Source organism: Leptosomus discolor, chromosome 11 (genome assembly GCF_034619465.1).
Source record: "Leptosomus discolor isolate bLepDis1 chromosome 11, bLepDis1.hap2, whole genome shotgun sequence".
Classification (NCBI taxonomy): Eukaryota; Metazoa; Chordata; class Aves; order Leptosomiformes; family Leptosomidae; genus Leptosomus; species Leptosomus discolor.
The window spans coordinates 15937473-15954058 of NC_141401.1; the positions used below are offsets into that span (position 1 = coordinate 15937473).

Here is a 16586-nt window from a genome sequence, read left to right on the forward strand (position 1 = left end):
AGCAGCCTGGTATAGTATATATGTCCCACATGGGAATGCTAAAGCACTTAAGGAGTGTGTTTATGGCTTATATGTTAGCTCAGCTTCTCTCCGCTGTCCGGGTTTTCCCAGTCTTTCTTCCTCATGCTCCGTCATACAGCCCCCAGCTCAGTTTCCCATCAGAGAGGAGGACTGGGAAATTATTTTGGTCTGTTTGGGCTCAACACCTCCCCATCAGGGTTGGAGCTAGAGCAGTGCAGCTCAGAGGGTCCAGCCCAGCCGAGTGTTTTGCACCGCAGGCTTCAGCGGTGAAAGGGAAAGGTGCAGGGGGGAAATCAGCTGTGTTACATCTGGGAGAGGGACTGAGGGTGGCAGGGCCTGATCCTGCAACATGTAGGGAGGGTGCAGGCACCCTGGGTGCTCCCAGCACCCAGCCCGCAGGAGCCCTTTGTGCTCCTGCAGGGATGAAGCCTGTGGAAAACCTTCTCCTGCTCCACAAAAATGGCCTGATCCAAGCCCGTGACCCCATCCAACATGTCCTACTGTAAAGTGCCATCATATCTCTGCCCCCCAGAGCCACATGCTCTGGGACCCTGTGTCCAGAGCTATTCCTGCACTCTCAGACTGGTCCTTCTGCTCCTGGTGCTTCACGTGAGGTTGGTGGTAGGAAGGAGGCACCTGGCCAAGGGCCCGGGCACTGGTCATGGTGTGGATACCATCTTTGGTGCCACTGGACCAATAAGATGCTCTTTGCAAGAGATCTCCTTCCTGGACATAGCTTGCTGCTGCGGGTAGAGGAGCGCTCATGGTGGTCAGCTCTTGGGATGGGTGATGGTCGCCCTGTTGAGGGTGGACTCTCATCCTGCAGCCACGCTTTGGTCTCAGGAGGGAGGTAAGTCAGGAGGTGGCAGATTTGGATGCCTAGAAAGCAGCAGCACAGTGAGGATCTGCTCTACATCACCCGAGCTTGTTTGAAGCTCTCAACTAATGGAGCCCAGCCCTGACCCCCATCTAAGGAGGGGTTGAACTACCAGCCCTGGGCCTGAGTCTTGGCCCCCTTTGACTCCTGACCACCCACAGCTCCCAGAAGCTCAGCAAAGGCATGGCACTACATGAAGATAAATGCTACAGAAAGAGGGGGAACCCCCAAGGCACACTTTCCTTTTCCCCCCTTTAACAGCAGAGCATGATGCCCAAAACCAGCAGGAGGGTCCCCAGGTGGACCTGGGGCACTGCTCCTCCAGCCCTGCTCTTTGACTCCCTTGGCATGTGGTAAACGATCACCAGCTTTTCTCCGGCACTGGAGGGATCCATTTCATCCCCCTTGTAGCAGCTCCGACCCCCGAGGTGGCTGGCTTGGGGGTCATCTTGGAGCAGGTCTTCAGCTGGATTCTCTGACCCAGCCAAGGCCACATTGACTGAGACATCCCGCATGCCCACATCGTTGACAGCGAGGCAGGTGTAGATGCCTTCATCCTCCTTGCTGAAGTTAGGGATGGCCATGGTGCCGTTCTTGAAGACCAAGAAGCGCTCTTGGTTCTGCTTGATGTTTCCATCCCTCGCCACATTGGGCCCACTGATCTCAACGCGGCGGCTGGAGGTCTGGATCTTCCACCTGATCTCTGGCAGAGGGCTGCCCGCCACACTGCAGTGTAGGGTCAGGGTGAGGCCATCGTACATGACAGTGTTGTCCAGGTTGGAGAGGTAGGTGAGCTGCACAGAGGGGGCAACACAGTAGTGGTCGGGGATGTCTGTCACCGCCCTGCCCTTCAGCCTGCCAGGAGCCACGCACAGCGTAGACCCCCCCTTGGTAATGGAGACAGAGGTGTTCTCAGTCCACTTCTTCAGCCAGAAGACCTTGCAGGAGCAGTTGAAGGGGTTGTTGAAGATCTGCAGTTGGGACAAGGAGGGCAGGTTGTCAAAGGTGCCCTCAGCCAAGGTGGTCAACTCATTGTCGTTGAGCCAGAGGGAGCGCAGGTCCTTCAAGGAGCGGAAAGCATCTCGGGGCAGCCCGGCCAGGCGATTGTTATTCATCTTCAGGATCTGCAGGCTGCTGAGGTTATGGAGGTCCTGCCAGGGGAAATCTGCAATCTTGTTGTGGCTCAGGTCCAGGTTCTTCAGGTGCACTAACAAGGCAAAAGCCCCTGGCTCCACCACCGCAATCTGGTTGTAGCCCAGCCACAGAGACTGCACTTCGGGAACCTCAGTGAAGGAGCCCTGCCCCAACCAGCCAATCCTGTTGGCCGACAAGGTGAGGATGGTCACATTTGAGGACAACCCCTCAGGTACCTCCTGGAGATCCTTGTAGGCGCACTCAGCCAACAGCCGCCCATTCTTCTTTGTGGAGCAGGAGCAGGCACTAGGACAGGCCAGGCAGGGCCCCAGGAGTGCAGCCAGTCCCAGGCAGCAGAGCAGGGGCCTCATCCTTCCTCCTGGGAACAGAGGTGGGGGGCAATGAACAGGACTGGTCAAGCCAAGATAGTGATCTGCTTTTTCTTGCCAAATACTAAGAGGAAGCAGCAGAAGAGTAAAGCAGCCGTGTGATTATCCCCAGAACTTCAGCTGGAAAAGGCTATCTGAAATATTCCTTAATCTGAAGAAGGCATTTTCTCACCAAGAGCAGAGCCTTCAATTGCCTATATAAACAGGGAACTTTCCTTCCTCCACTAGAGAATGCCTTGATCTTTGATGAAATGCTACCCCCTGGGTTGGTGTTTCCCTAGGTTTTGGGATGAAAAGTGGGAGCTGGTGATTTAGAGTTCACCCTGATGAGGCTGGAATTAGGAGAAACAGAGCAAGCCGAGCTCTTTCACAACCAGCCTTCCCCTAAACCACCAAGTTATTGAGATTTTCAGCACGCTTTCAGACCTCAAACCAACCCCCCCATCTCCATATTTTTCCATGTCATGGAAAAAAACAGCTTCTCAAGCACTTCATCTCAGCAAGAGAGTGTGGGGTCGCTGGCTGCTGGAAGTCTTTAGAGCGAAATATTTCTGCGCTAACTCCTTACTCCCCTTCTTCTTGCCTTGCAAAGGGGACTGTGCACGCTTGGTTCCTGGCGTCTAGAAGCTGTGTCCCACCAGGGAAGAGGTTAACTGCAGCTCTGCAAGGAGCTGGCAGCGAGACCCCTTTGTCTGCCTCGTAGGCAAGTTTTGTTGCTCCTTCCAGTCCCCAACCCTGTCATTTAGAGCAGGAGGGGGGAGACGTTTTATTGGCAAGGGAGAGGCTGAATAAGACCCGCACAACAACGGGGGGGGGGGGGGTGGGGGGGGGTGAGGGGGGGTGTAGCAAAAGAGGACACAAAGGGTCCTATCCTGCAGGGATAGACCACCTCAGGGATGGGGTTCAAGGGATGGGGAAGGAGCCCCGAGGGCTCTGGGGGTGATGGAAGCAGTGGGGGTGGGGGTGTTGTGTTTCTCCCTGGTTGATGCATTTAAATCCCCTGGAGGGTAGAATTTTGGGGTGCCCCGTATCTGTGCCAGCCCAGCCTCGCCAGCAGGGGCAGATCCACATCACGGATACAGGGGGAGCAGGGCTGGGGGCGCATCCCCTGGGCAGCATCGGGCGGAGGGACGGGGCTCCCTAGCCGCTTGAGTTCCCGGGGCACCCCTCCACCCCGGCTCCCTCCCATCCCAAACACCACCCCCCGCACCTCCAGCATCCCCCCCAGGGGCGCAGTTACCTCTCCCCGCCGCCTCTCTCGCTGCCCGGCGGGCCGAGGCAGCCCGGGGGCGGTGTGAGCAGGGCCCGCACGCAGCATACCAGAGCCGTGAATAACCGTCCAGCCCTCCCTCCCTCCCCGGCCCGGCCAGCCCGCTCCCCGCCGGTCCCCGGCTCCCCCCACCGCCCCCCTCCCCGGCCCCTCCTGCCCTTTCACCGGCAGCTTCAGGGGGATGGAGTCCGGTCGCCCTCGCTTCTCTGGAATGGGGGGAAAACGGGACCGCCGTTTTCCTCGGCCCTCGTCGGGCTTCTCCTCCCCTCCCCGTCCCCCGGGCCCTTTTGTTTTCCATGGCACCGACCCACTCCCGCTGTCGGAAAACGGCTGCGGGGGCCCTTCCCCCGCCCGCCCGCCTCCCCCCGGAGCTGCTGCCGGAGCCCGGCCCCCTCCTCTGCCCCCGGAGCTGGGGGGAGCTTCCAAACTTCTGCTCGCTCTGCCCGACCTCCCCGCCCCCCCAGCCCCGCATCTCAGGGGCCATCCTGGGCCACTCCTTGCAGGGGACATCTTGGGGGACAGGGCAGAGGGTGAGCGGCTTCTGGAGGCCGTGGGGAGGCTGCTGGACGGTGAGTCGCCTCCGAGAGGGGCTGAAAGGCTTTGGGGTGTTGGGGGTGGCAGGGTGGCCCCTGCTGCAGGGCACCGGGGCAGGGTCGGAAGGAGGGTGGGTGGGTGCCCAGAGGCTGCAGCAGGGTAGCAGGAGGAAGGAGGATGAGCTGTTGAGCCACAGGGAGGTCACCCGGAGCCAACCCCTCTGCTCTGCAACAAACTGCTGATCAAAGCTTTTAAAAGTAGATTGTGGGGCATTCCCCTTGCAGCCATCGGCCTCCAGCCTGGCAGAGGTGGGCATCCAGGACCAGGATGCTGAGTGGATGCTTGCTCCCTGCCCTCCCATACTCATCCACTGGTCTAACTGGGGCGTCTTTTGTAGGAAACCCTCCTGCTGTGGGACTGGGGCAATGTGGTGTGAACTGCCCTCGGTGTGGAAACACTGAGGCATCTGCAGAGGTGCAAGGAGCTCCATTACAGAGCAAGCCAGACCCTCTTTGGAGAGGTCCTGAGCAAGGTGAATATGGAACAGGGGGAGAGCTGGAAGCCCTCGGGAGAGCTTCAACTCCATGTATCCCAAGCACAGCTCCCTGTCTTCACACTTGTGCTGACGCAGCCGTCGCTGAGGCCAGGCTGTGAACAGGCTTGGGGTTAAAAATAGTGCTGTGCAAGGGAGAAGGGAATTATTTTGAATCTAGAGCAGATCATCAGGCGGGCTCACAGCGTGGCTGCTGCGGGACGTGCTAGGGTGCCGGGTGAGCTAGGGATTTTCTCCAATGGGGTCAGGACCTGCTTTGCAAAGCATTTGTGGAGGCTGTCACTGCCCCTGTTGGGTGCAATACTCTCACGGACACGGCCAGCATGGGCGTTGCTTCCTGACACCCCATGGGCTGATATCGATGCTACCCCTCCCCGTGGAACAGGGCAGGCTGACGTTCCGCTGGAGGCGGATGGTCCAGCAGCCCCCCATGTTGTGAGGCATGTCTTGAACCTCTTCAGAGCCCACCTGAAGGGTTCAAGGTCTTTGGATCAGTGGAGCAGGCAGAGCAAGGGTGACTGCAGAGAACCAAGCCTAATTCTGCCCACTCACCCCCACAAAGCAGATGAAAGATGCTGCTCTGACCACTTCTACGGGGACCCCAGACTCCATCTGTGATCCCACTGAGGCACAACCCCTTCAGCGGGTGAGGGCTGTAGTGCTGCAGGTGACTACACCGAGGGGGACACGGTGATGCTCTTTTCCCTTGATTTTTCATTCTGGGATAAGACACAATTTGGGGATGGGGCGGATGAAAGCTTCTTTATTCTGGGGCTGTCCTGGGCAAAGGGTGCCAGACGCCTTGCCAGAGTTGGGGTGACACCGTAAGTGTGTGACAGCCCGGGCTGCGTGTGCACAACCTTGTCACCATCACGCGTGGGCAAGTCCCACTCAGCCCCCGGGCTGGTGGCAGGCTCTGCAGAAGGGTTAATGCCTTAGCAGGGGCTGAGCCATCCTGCCGGGATGCTTTAACCCTTTCCAGGAGAAACCCTTCCCAGCCCCCACCCCCTAGGACATGGAGGGGGTGGGAGGATGCAGAACTCCATCCCTGACTCCTCCTTGTGCCTTTGGGCACCGGGTGCTAATTAGTGCCCTCCTGAAAAGAAGCAAATCTCAGCGTAATCCAGCATCGGTAGGTAGCTCATCACCGCAAGATTCCCCGTAGATATGTTAGGCGGGGAAATCTATTACTCTCTAATTAAACGGAGGCAGAAATGATTGTTCTTTTTCTATTCCTTATATGTTTCTAAGCATGAAACTCAATTATAAGTGTATCCACAGAAGGGAATTTGTCTACAAGGGGGAGTCTCTGCTTGGCACGGGATTTTAAAAGCTGGAGCAAACACCTGGGCTGCCGCAGAGCAGCCTCAGATTCCCAGGATTTGGGGGATTTGGGTGGGCACCCCCCTGCCCACCACCTCTTTGCTTGCTGACCTGCTTTGTCTGTCTCCCCCACGCTCCCTGCTGCTGCGGGAGAAATATGTAGAGGCCAGACTTAAAATAGAAAACCATCCTCTGCGGGACAGAGAAACTAGTGTTTGCTTGTGGGGGGGCTCTGCTGGGAGGCGGAGGGTGCGTTTGGGGAGGGTGAGTGGCTTCAGTGGGACCTCAGGGCCCACCTGTGGGTGCTGGTGAGTGGGTGACGGTCCCCATAGGACAGCAGGCTGCCGCCTCTGAAACGGGGACACTAGGAGGGCATGTGGCTTCACAGCTCCAGATAAGAAAAGCAATCAAAGGCAGCCTTAAATCTTCGCCTTGTAATTGTGGGTTTAAATCATCAGCGGGACGAGAGGCGAATGCTCCTGGCCAGGCTAGGGAGGGGGCATAAATCCACCGGGCACCTTCTTAGCACCCCCAGTCTCAGGGCAGGGAGCGCTTGGGGACTGGGGTGATATTAACCCCTGCCCAGGCAACCCCATCCTGCTCCAGCAGCCCCAGCATGGCTCTGTGAGGCGGCACAGTGCCAGGAATACAGTCATGTATGTACATGCATACAGGGTGTGTAAAGGAGATAAGTGTTGGGCGTATGCATGCACAGAGAAAAAACGTGTATACATGGGTAGTGTGGGTATTTAGCATGTATTTGTACATATATTGAGCATACATATTGCATGGGTGTAGATACACAGAGCTTACATAAATTGTATGTATATTTTGTATGCATTCTTACTGCATACCTACGTACACAGTGTATGAGAACTGGTACGTGTGTAGAGTGCGTGTGTATGTGCTGGGGGAAAATATTGTTTGTCTTTTTCTATATAGTGAGTTTATAGAGAGTGTCTACAGAGTATGTAATAAATTTGGGGTTTTTTGTATTTTCATACACACACTGTGTTTATGTGTATAACCTATGTGTAGAGGCTGAGCAGATACGAAATGTGTGTGCATAGTGAGTGCATGTAACAATTATTCGTGTGTATACGTAGCGTGTGATAAAACGAGTGTATGTAGCATAGATGTGTATATATAGTGTATGTACCTATATATACAGTATGTGTGTGAATTATATATAATGTGTATATACAGAAATACATCATATATACTGTATGTGCACATGATGTTTGGGTAGGAAAAAAAAAAATATCTATCGTGCACGTGAGTGTGCTTTGCCTGTAGCTGCGGCGATGTGCCTCCGTGCCGTCTCCCGCCTCCTCGGGGTCCCCTCGGCCGTGCCGGGCTGTACCGGGAAGAGCCTGGGGGCAGCGGTAGGGGGACCCGGGCGCAACCTCCCCCTCGCCCCCATCAAGCACAAACCCGGCTCCACTTTCAAACCCTTTTATTGACTCTTTTCACAGACAGAAGCTCGCAGAAAGGCGCCCGCGGCTCTCGCCGGCCCCGGGGCTCCCGGGGACGGGAGTGCAGGGAAACGGCGGTGGCGGCGACCCCTCGCCTCCCGGGGCCGGGCCCCCCCGCCGCCCGCCAGCAGCACGGGCGCGTCTACGGCACAGACACTTGGCTACAAGGCTACTCTACCCAACACACATCGAGGGGCCCCGCCGGGCCGGAGGGGGCGGGATGGGACCGGGAGCGGGGGGGGCGAGTCGGGCCGCCCCCGCCACCCCGGGGAGCGGACGGGGGGCGCGGAGCTGTCCAGCCCCGCCGGGTGCTGAACGGCGCGGCGGGGACCGGCGGGGAGCGCACCGGGCAGCGCACCGGGCAGCGCACCGGGGAGCCCCGGCACCCAGCGGGCAGCAGCAGGGCTCGCACCCCGGCACCCACCGGGCAGCAGAAGGTGGAGAATCGCACCAGGGAGCCCTGGAACTCACCGAGGAACGGAGAGCACCGCCGCGGAGCAACAGGAACCGGGGAATCCCGGCACCCACCGGGGAAAATAGGGATGCACCCAGAACGCGGTGAGCACCCACCGGGCAACGGTGGGGACCGGACCGAGGCGCGGTGGGGACCCACCGGGGACGGCGGTGACCGGACCAAAGTGCGGTGGGGACCCGCCGGGGAGCGGCGGGGACCGGACCGAGGCGCGGCGGGCACTCACCGGGAAGCGGCGGGGAGCGGGGAAGATAACGCCGAGGAGCGGTGGGGTTCGTACCGAGGCTCGGTGAGGTCGGACCGGGGAGCGGCAGGACCGGACCGGGGACAGGAGGGGACTCGCCGGGGACCAAGGGAGCGGCGGGATTGGACCGAGGAGCGGCAGGGACCTGCCGGGGACTGAACCGTTTCCAGGAAAAAAAAGGTTTTGGGGTATCGGGCTTTTTTCTTTTACCCATTTTTTCTCCTTTTTTCGTTTTTCCCCTTTAAGAGGAACGAAAATACGGGGCGAGCGGAGGGCAGAGGCGGGCGGAGGACCGGGAATCGTTGCGATGTTGCCGCCGAGCCGGGAGCGAGGACCGCGACACCAAAACGGAAACGAAATCGTTGGAGAAACGTCCCGCCCGTATCGAGCATCCCCGGGTCGAAGTCCCTTCCCCCGAGACCTGCCGCCTGAGCGCGGAGGAAGAGGAGGAGGAGGAGGAAAGACAGGCGGGCGTTGCTGAGGGTTTTTCGGTCTTTCCTTGGAGGAAAAGCAGCGGCGGTGCCCCGGGGGACAGGGGGGGCCGGGGGAGGTGGGTACCGGGGCAGGGGGTCCGGGGGGGGGGCGGTGCGGGGAGGCTCAGCGGGGACGCTGCCGGTAGTTGCCGTTGATCTCTTGGGAGATGGTGACGGCCTCGGCGCCCAGCGGCAGCTTGTCGCTGTACTCGGAGCGGACCTCGAACTCCTCGCCGTTGGCTTTGGATTGCGACTCCGCCATGGAGCTGGCTGCCACGCTTTCCTCTCGCTCCAGCTCTGGAACCCCTTCAGCTTCTCTCCTCCTCCTCTGCCTGCCTCCTTCATCCTCCTCCTCTTCATCGTCATCTTCTTCCTCCACATCCGCTTCCCCCACCTCGCTGGGATTGTAGTTCTTCTCGGACTCCAGGTAGGAGGCGCGGGGGTCGAAGTCAGCAGCCATGTGCTTCTCCATCTGGTCTGGGTTTTGGGCCTTCATGATGAGCTTGTAGGTCTTCCCTTGGTACTTGGAGAGGAGGTGACACCACGTGGCCCCCATCAGGGGTAAGGTGGCCAGCACCAGCAAGAAGATGCTCACAACCACAATGATGATGAGCGAGGGGATCTCTTTTTTGGTGGTGAAGACCACTTGGACCTGGCAGTCTTCCCCCAGGTAGGTGAGACACACAGAGTAGTTAGTGCCGGGGTTCAAGCCCTGGAACCAGTATGAGTTCACCCCTTCCTCGATCTTGGACCACTGGATCAAAGCATGGCCCTGGCTGCTCTCCTGACACAGGTAGAGCATCCTGAGGTGGACTTTCTCGGGCTGCACATAGGTGGGCGTGAGCTGCACCCGGGCATCGCGCTCTGACACATCTAAGGCAATCACCCCCAGGTCAAACGTGTGCTGCTTGAAGTCGCCACTTTGGTTGAAGGCGTGGTTGGAAATGTACTTGCTGGTTTGTGTGGAGCCACACTTCTTCTCAAAGGGTGGAAGCTGGAAAGTGACTTGCCCGTCTCCCGTGGACTCTGTCCCAGCTGCCGAGGACGGTTGACTCTGCCGGGTGGGGCCGAGAAGTTTGTTCCTCTCATCTGGCATGAGCACACTGTTCTTTGCTCCCTTGGCCCCAGGCTTCTTGTCACCTGGCTGTGCTTTACCCCCTAGTGGGTCTCTCCCAGGCTGCAGCGGGTATTTCTGGGTGCCTGCCACAGCCACATTGACTGAAGTCTGGTTGCTCCCCATTTCATTGCTGGCCAGGCAGGTGTAAGTGCCTTCTTCCCGCTTGCTAAGGTGGGGAATCACCAACGTGCCGTTCTTGAAGACCATAAAGCGCTCGGGATCCGGTTTGGGGAGATCCTTCCCAGCACTCTCCTTCAGGTTCCCATGGAGCTCCAGGGTTTGACTGGAGGTGCGGATCTTCCAGCTCACTTCAGGTGGCGGGGTGCCTGTCACAGCACAGTGCAGCGTCAGGGTGAAGCCATCAAAGAGCTCCGTGGTGTCCAGGTTGGGGTAATAGGTGAGCTGCACAATAGGCGAGGTGCACTGAACATCTGGGATCTTCCCCACCGGCACTCCTCGGAGCTGCTCTGGGAGAGCACAAGTGATGGAGTCCTTCTCGGGAATGGAGATGAGCGTGCTGTCCATCCACTTCTTCAACCACTGGAGCTTGCAGGAGCACTCAAAGGGATTGTTGTAGATCTGCAGGTGGGAGAGGGAACTAAGGGAGTCAAAAATACCCTCTGCAAGGGTGGTGAACTTGTTGTTGTTGATGCGTAGGGACCGGAGGTCCTTCAGAGTGTGGAAAGCCCCCTGAGGCACGAGAGCCATGTGGTTATTGTTCATCTTGAGCAGTTGGAGAGCGCTGAGGTTGTAAAGATCCTGCCAGGGGAAGTCCACAATCTGGTTGTGGCTGATGTCGAGGTTTTTCAGCTGCACGAGGATGGCAAAGGTACCAGGCTCGATGGAGCGGATCTCGTTGTGTGCCAACCACAGGGAGGTCACCTGGGTCACCTCCACAAAGGAGCGCCGCTGCAGCGAGGTGATCTTGTTGGCTGAGAGACTGAGGGTAGTCACGTTGGAGGGCAACCCCGTGGGCACCACTTGAAGATCCTTGTAGGCGCAGTCGGCGAACTGGTGGGCGTACTTGTCCACGCAAGCGCAGGGCTCGGGGCACGCCCGGGCCAGGCCGAGCAGGGCCACCAGCCACAGGAACAGCAGCGGGGCCATCTCCCCCTGCCAAGGGACACAGGGGGCTCTCAGGGCTCCCGCCCTCTCTCCCCGCCCCGCTCCCCGCCCCACTCCCTGCCCGGCGAGAGGCGGCGGCGGGGCCGCGCCCCATTGTCTGTGCCCGGCTCCCCCCGGCTGCCGCCCCCTCGCCCCTCGCTCCTTCTTATCCCCTCTGCCCCTTTCCCTCCCTCTCCCCCGTTTTCCTCCCTTTCCCTTCTGGCTTTTCCCACCCTTCTCACTCTTTTTCTTGTCTTGTTCGCGCTTTTCCTTACCCCCATCCCCCCCAAAAAATTAATTAAATCTCATTTTCTTTCTTCTCTGCTTTAATTTCTCCTTTTTCTATTATTTCTTTCGTTTTTCTTTTTTCTTTCCTTCTCCTTCCAGCCTTCTCTCTCTTCTTCTCCCCACTTTTCTCCCTCCCTTCTCTGTCTCTTCCTAGTTCTCTCCTTCCCTATTTTCCTCTCTCCCCTGACACCCATTCGCCCCTCTCGTCGTCCCCCCCTGCCCCCGCCTCGCCGCACCGGGGGTGACCCCGCACCTTACCCGCTCCTAAGTGGCGTTAAGCAACACGCAGCCCTTCTCCTCGCCGTTGCCGGTCCTTTGCATCCTCCTCCGGAGCCCCGTCCCTGTGATACGAAGGAGCCTCCGCCAGCCCGGACACGACGGCGAGGGGCGCGGCGAGGAGGTGGGGGAGATCCCCCCCACCCGTACCCCCGCACCTCGCCGGGCTGAGCTGCGAGCCGGAGCGGGGCCGTACGGGCACTGGGCTGCCGAGGCGAGAGCGAAGGGAGGAATTAGCATTCCTGCCAGCCTCCCCCTCCGCACGGCTGCCCCCTCCCTCCTCACCACCCCTTTCCCATCCCACCACCCACCCACCGCCGCCGCTCGCCAGCCTCTGGCGGGGACGGAGCCGGCTGCTTCCCGGGGCGGGCACGGCGCACGCCCCCCCCCCCCCCCCCAAAAAAAAAAAAAAAAAAACCATAATAAACGCCCTCCCCGCAGAGCAACGAGTACAACTCACAAGCACTTGGCAGCAGCCATAATCCAGCCCCCCCTTGCTCCCTGCTCTCCCCCCGGGTCGCCTCCCCCGGTCACCCCCGGGAGGGACAGGGATGCCGTCGGGGCAGATACGGGACACGGCTACCCGCGTCCTCCCGGGACATCGCGGGGCCGCAGCCCTTTGTGGACGGGGAACCGGGGCTTGGGACCCAGGTAAGCCCTCCCGGTGGCACATACACACACACACACACACACACACACACACACATCCACACCCACCCACACACACACACCCCGCTCCTGTGCTCCCCCCCCGCCCCGCGGCTCGCTGCGGTATTTCTGCCGGCGACGTGCGGCGTGTGCCACCGCCCCGTCCCGTCCCGTCGCGGGTGGTTCCTTTCTGCGGGGCGCTAATTGAATGCAAAAAGCTTTTAAGCATTTGAGCGGAGGAAGAAGGAGGCAAGGGGGGGTGGGGGGTTGGCACGGGGGGCTGCCGGGTGTTGCCGGAACGGGACCGTTCTCGCTCATCTTCCTCCTGAAGGTTTCAGACCCTTGGAAAGGCGCGGTAACGGGAGCCCCGCTCTGCCCTCCGCAGTTTCACCTCGACGTGGGGGTCTGTTCTCCCCCGCCAGCCACCATCACCCCCGGCCCTGCCCCTCTCCTCTCCCCCCAGCCATCAGAAAATCATTGATTTTTGTGAGCGGGATCGATTCCTGCCTCCCGCCCCTCCCCGCCCCGCACCCCTCCTCTCCTCCCCACCGGCGGCTGCGCCCGGGAGCTCTGCCGGGGAGGGGGATCGGGGTGTGGAGGCCCGCGTTTTTTGAGGAGGTGTCTTGTCGTCTCCCTGCTCGATCGCAGGCAAAGTAAAAGCTCAGTCACTTCTCCCTCGAGTGGAAGCCCGGCTCCGCATACCCGCGCCAAGGCCACGGGGATGGGCATATTCTCCCAAGGACGAGGAGCGGGAGCCGGGATGGTGAGGAGGGGGGGAGCAGAGGGGAGGTGGTGGCTGGAGAGGCAGAGAGGGGAAGCTGCTTGACAGCAAAATGCCAGGTCTGATCCTCGATGCCAGCTCCAGGCACCTCCACCCTTCCAGGAGCCGTGTCCAAAGCCCCCCAGCCTGGTGCCCAGTGACCACCTCTGCCAATATTCTCGGCCTCGGATGTGCCTCAGTTTCGCTTGAGCCCTGCGATCTGATGGCTGGTGGGTGGCTGACACCCATGGGGTGATTTGTGGACACCAAAACCATCTTGTTTCCATCCAAGTGAACCAACACTGTCCAGATGTTGCACCGCGGCCACGTTCACCATGGCTGTCACTGCACTCCCTGGCACAGATTTGGCCCAATCCAATTGACATCCCACAGAAAAGCCCTGGGCATGGTCTAGAGGACTGTCCCGAGCAGATGGACAAGGCCACATCTCTTTGGGGAGCTATAGGGTCCTGCAGAGGAGAGAGGCATCGCTTCAAATCCAGCACAGATATCTACAGGGCAGCACTTTCATGTCTCCCTTCCTGCTGGAGTGAAGTTTGAACTGCTGTGGTGTTCTCAGCATCCTGAGGGCTGGGCCATGACTCACTCCCTTCCCATCCCCGCAGCTGGCTGGTCATCCAAGCATGCCCTCACCCTTACTGTGACACTCTCTCAAGCACTAGCAATTTGCAGCTGGGGGAATTACAGCATCAGACATTTGGAGTTGTGGTTTATAGGGATTGTTTTTCACTGTTTTGCTTACTCTCTGAATGCCCACGTGCTGTCAGCCTCTCCCAAGCCCCACGGCAGGGAGTCCTGTGGTCGATGGGGCAGCACCCTGGGGGCTCATCATCTCCAAGCAGGCCAGATATGTACCCACGCTGCTCCTGAACCCTCATGCTGTGTGTCAGGTTATTGCACATCCCAGGCTCCTCATGCTGCCGTGGGGCTGCAGGACCAAGGGTCAGCCCTTGCTGATGTTGACCCATGACTGGGATTTGGGCTGCAGAGCTCAGGTAGGAGACACAGGGACTGCAAACTTGCTTTGAGGAGCATGGAAGCAGGTTAAAATGCTACAAGGACATGGATGACACGGAGAGGACACTTGTTTTCTGGCTTGGCTGCTATCCACTGCACTATGCTGAGCTCTTCCCAAGATGCCTTCATTCATCATGCAAGAGGAAGAAACCCCAGTGTCCTAGATATGGTTGCAACATTTCAGGAGCATTGGAGGCAGCATGTTGTGCTAGAAACGGGTCAGGGGATGAGATGAGGCAGACGTGACAGGATGGATAATGCATCCCTCCTCATGCTCCTGAGGGCTAGACCCTAACCTAGACACTTGTGAGGGCATTGTAGCATGAAGCAGCATGGCATGGGTTACACCATCCATCCACCTTCCCCTTCACTTCTCCCCAGTGGACATGTCGTGTGGGCTTAATGTCATCACTTGTGTCTCATTTTCCCATGGGCTGAGCACAGGGAGTAACAACAGTGCTCTGTGGTGGCTCTTCAGTCCCCTCAGATGAGAGCTCCAAGACAGGATGGCAGAGGATGGAGGCATGGATGGGTGGGTGGGTGGATGGATGGATGGATGGATGGATGGATGGATGGATGAGCAGACTCTGGGGTTGTGAACTCTCCTCACACCACACCTGCCTCAGCCCCAGGCACCCTAAGTTTCATCATGCTCCTAAACATCTGACAAATAGAAGCTGGGCTGGAGTCCACAGCTGGTGTTGACCATCACAGCTCTGGGGACACGCCTCCCACTGGTATAAATGAGGGCAGCCTCCCAGCTGGAGGAATCACTGGATCACCACTGTGGTCAATGAGGGTTTGCTGATTTACATCATTAATCTCCAGCTGGTGCCTGAGGAAGGAGCCCGCCTCACCATGCTGGTCAGGGGCATTGCCTATCTAAGGAGGAGAAGGCTGAGCCCCCGCTTGTGCTCTCCTGGTTTCTTTACCTTCTAGCCCCAAGCCAGCTCCTCCAAAATCAGGTGAGTGCATGAGCATCCTGTCTGTCCAGAGATGATGTGGCTTCTCCTTCCAACTAGATAAGGCTTCCCTCAGCTTTGCCTTGCTACTGCTCCAAATTTTTAAGAGTCCTGACCACCCTGTCCTTGTTCTTAGTGGTCCATGGGATGCAAGTTGTCTGGATGTTAGCAGGCTGGTGTTTTTATTAGATGTATAATCCAGGTAACCTTTCTCAGGCTCATTGGGGTGAATCCTCCTCTTCCTTGGACTTCCACCCACCCTGGGCAGTGAACCTGAGTGATCTCACAGGGCGTAAATCAAATGCGGAGGAACTGGCCCTTTGGCTCTAATTAGTGTTGCATGATTGGCGGGGGAAGAAATCCATTTTCATAAACAGAAAGGATTTATGCTTCTCCTTCTTGCCTTTATTTTTTTTGCCCATCCTGAGTCCCAAAGCACTTTGCTTGGGGCTAGCAGGGAGCCAATTTATGAATGGTTTAGATTGAGCAATGCATTATTAATAACAGCCAATCAAGCAAGCAGCATATTATATATCATTTCAGGAGATTCGCTTAATTCAGTGAAGTTATTTATTGCTCTAAAATAACCAGAGAGACTCCAATTCTTCCTTATATATCTGGCTTGGAGGGGGATTGTCATGTGGTGGCTGTGGGTGGAAGGGAGGCCCAAGCAGGGCTGTACCAGCCTGTGAGTGTGTAGAAGCTGCCTGTTGGTGGTAGAAGCTGGTGGGACCTCTGGGGAGCCCACACCTCACAGGGGTACCCCAGCTGCAGCCCTTTCCTCCAGGGCTGGGGCTTGTTGGGTACCATTCTGCTCACCCTGCAGTGACAAACCCTTTTCTAGCCGGATGAATGAGCTTTATGGCAGCTCAGGGCAAAGAAACAGCTAATCTGGCTCCCGCAGCCCATTGACTTCGCTATTGTTTTACAAGACTTTGATGAGGCTGGTGACAGCAGACAGATGGGCTCTGCTCTCCTCCGGCTGCACCCCTTGTAGAGGCTGCTCCCGGTGCACAGACCTTGTATCAGACACTGGAGAATCCCCAGGGTGAGGTGGCATTGTCTGAGTTTGGGGACGAGCCCTTAGAGCCACCACGGTGCAGTCATGGGGACTCCTTTGGGATTGCTCCCTATAAACTGCTGCTTGGTGCTGGATCTGTCCTGATTCTTCCCTCACCCAGGGAAGGCAGCAGGCAGGACAGGCAGGGGGAAGGCAGCCCTCTTGCCTACCGCTGCCTCGCTGCCCAAGACCCAGCTCTGACAAGCTTACCGCTGTGTCTGGGCCACTGTTTGTTCCTGGGGGGCTCCCAGAAGATGCGGGTCACATTTTCTACACATACACACAGTTTTCCAAGCCTGGCAGCTCCCACCGCACCCTCTCGGCGAGGAGACCCTCACCACATCCCTTTCCTGCCCATCTTCACCCACTTTGAGCCACCCAGGGGATCTGTTCGTTCCCCTCCCCGTGGCCAATAGAGCAGACCAGACGCCCCGGTGATGGTCGCAATACCTCCCAGGTACAGGAGGGACCACCAGCGGGCTCCAAGGATGCGTGTGCGTGCGAGACGCGTGGGTGTGCGCGTGCACAGAGCGGGTGTGCGCGGGCGTGCCCGAGCACGGGAGCCAGC

The 16586-nt window shown here is 58.4% G+C and overlaps 2 protein-coding genes across 2 annotated transcripts; both read right to left on the reverse strand.

Moving 5' to 3' along the window:
• Positions 1-1152: 1152 nt before the first annotated feature.
• ISLR (immunoglobulin superfamily containing leucine rich repeat) lies at positions 1153-2403 on the reverse strand. The gene has a single exon (XM_009952023.1). It carries the CDS (start codon positions 2401-2403, stop codon positions 1153-1155), a length of 1251 nt encoding a protein of 416 aa, XP_009950325.1.
• Positions 2404-8889: 6486 nt separating this feature from the next.
• Positions 8890-10989, reverse strand: LOC104349248 (immunoglobulin superfamily containing leucine-rich repeat protein 2). The gene has a single exon (XM_009954729.2). It carries the CDS (start codon positions 10987-10989, stop codon positions 8890-8892), a length of 2100 nt encoding a protein of 699 aa, XP_009953031.2.
• Between the last annotated feature and the right edge of the window lie 5597 nt (positions 10990-16586).

Excerpts from the sequence above, each read along its gene's own strand:
- ISLR (XM_009952023.1), bottom strand. The coding sequence starts at position 2,403 with ATGAGGCCCCTGCTCTGCTGCCTGGGACTGGCTGCACTCCTGGGGCCC.
- LOC104349248 (XM_009954729.2), bottom strand. The coding sequence starts at position 10,989 with ATGGCCCCGCTGCTGTTCCTGTGGCTGGTGGCCCTGCTCGGCCTGGCC.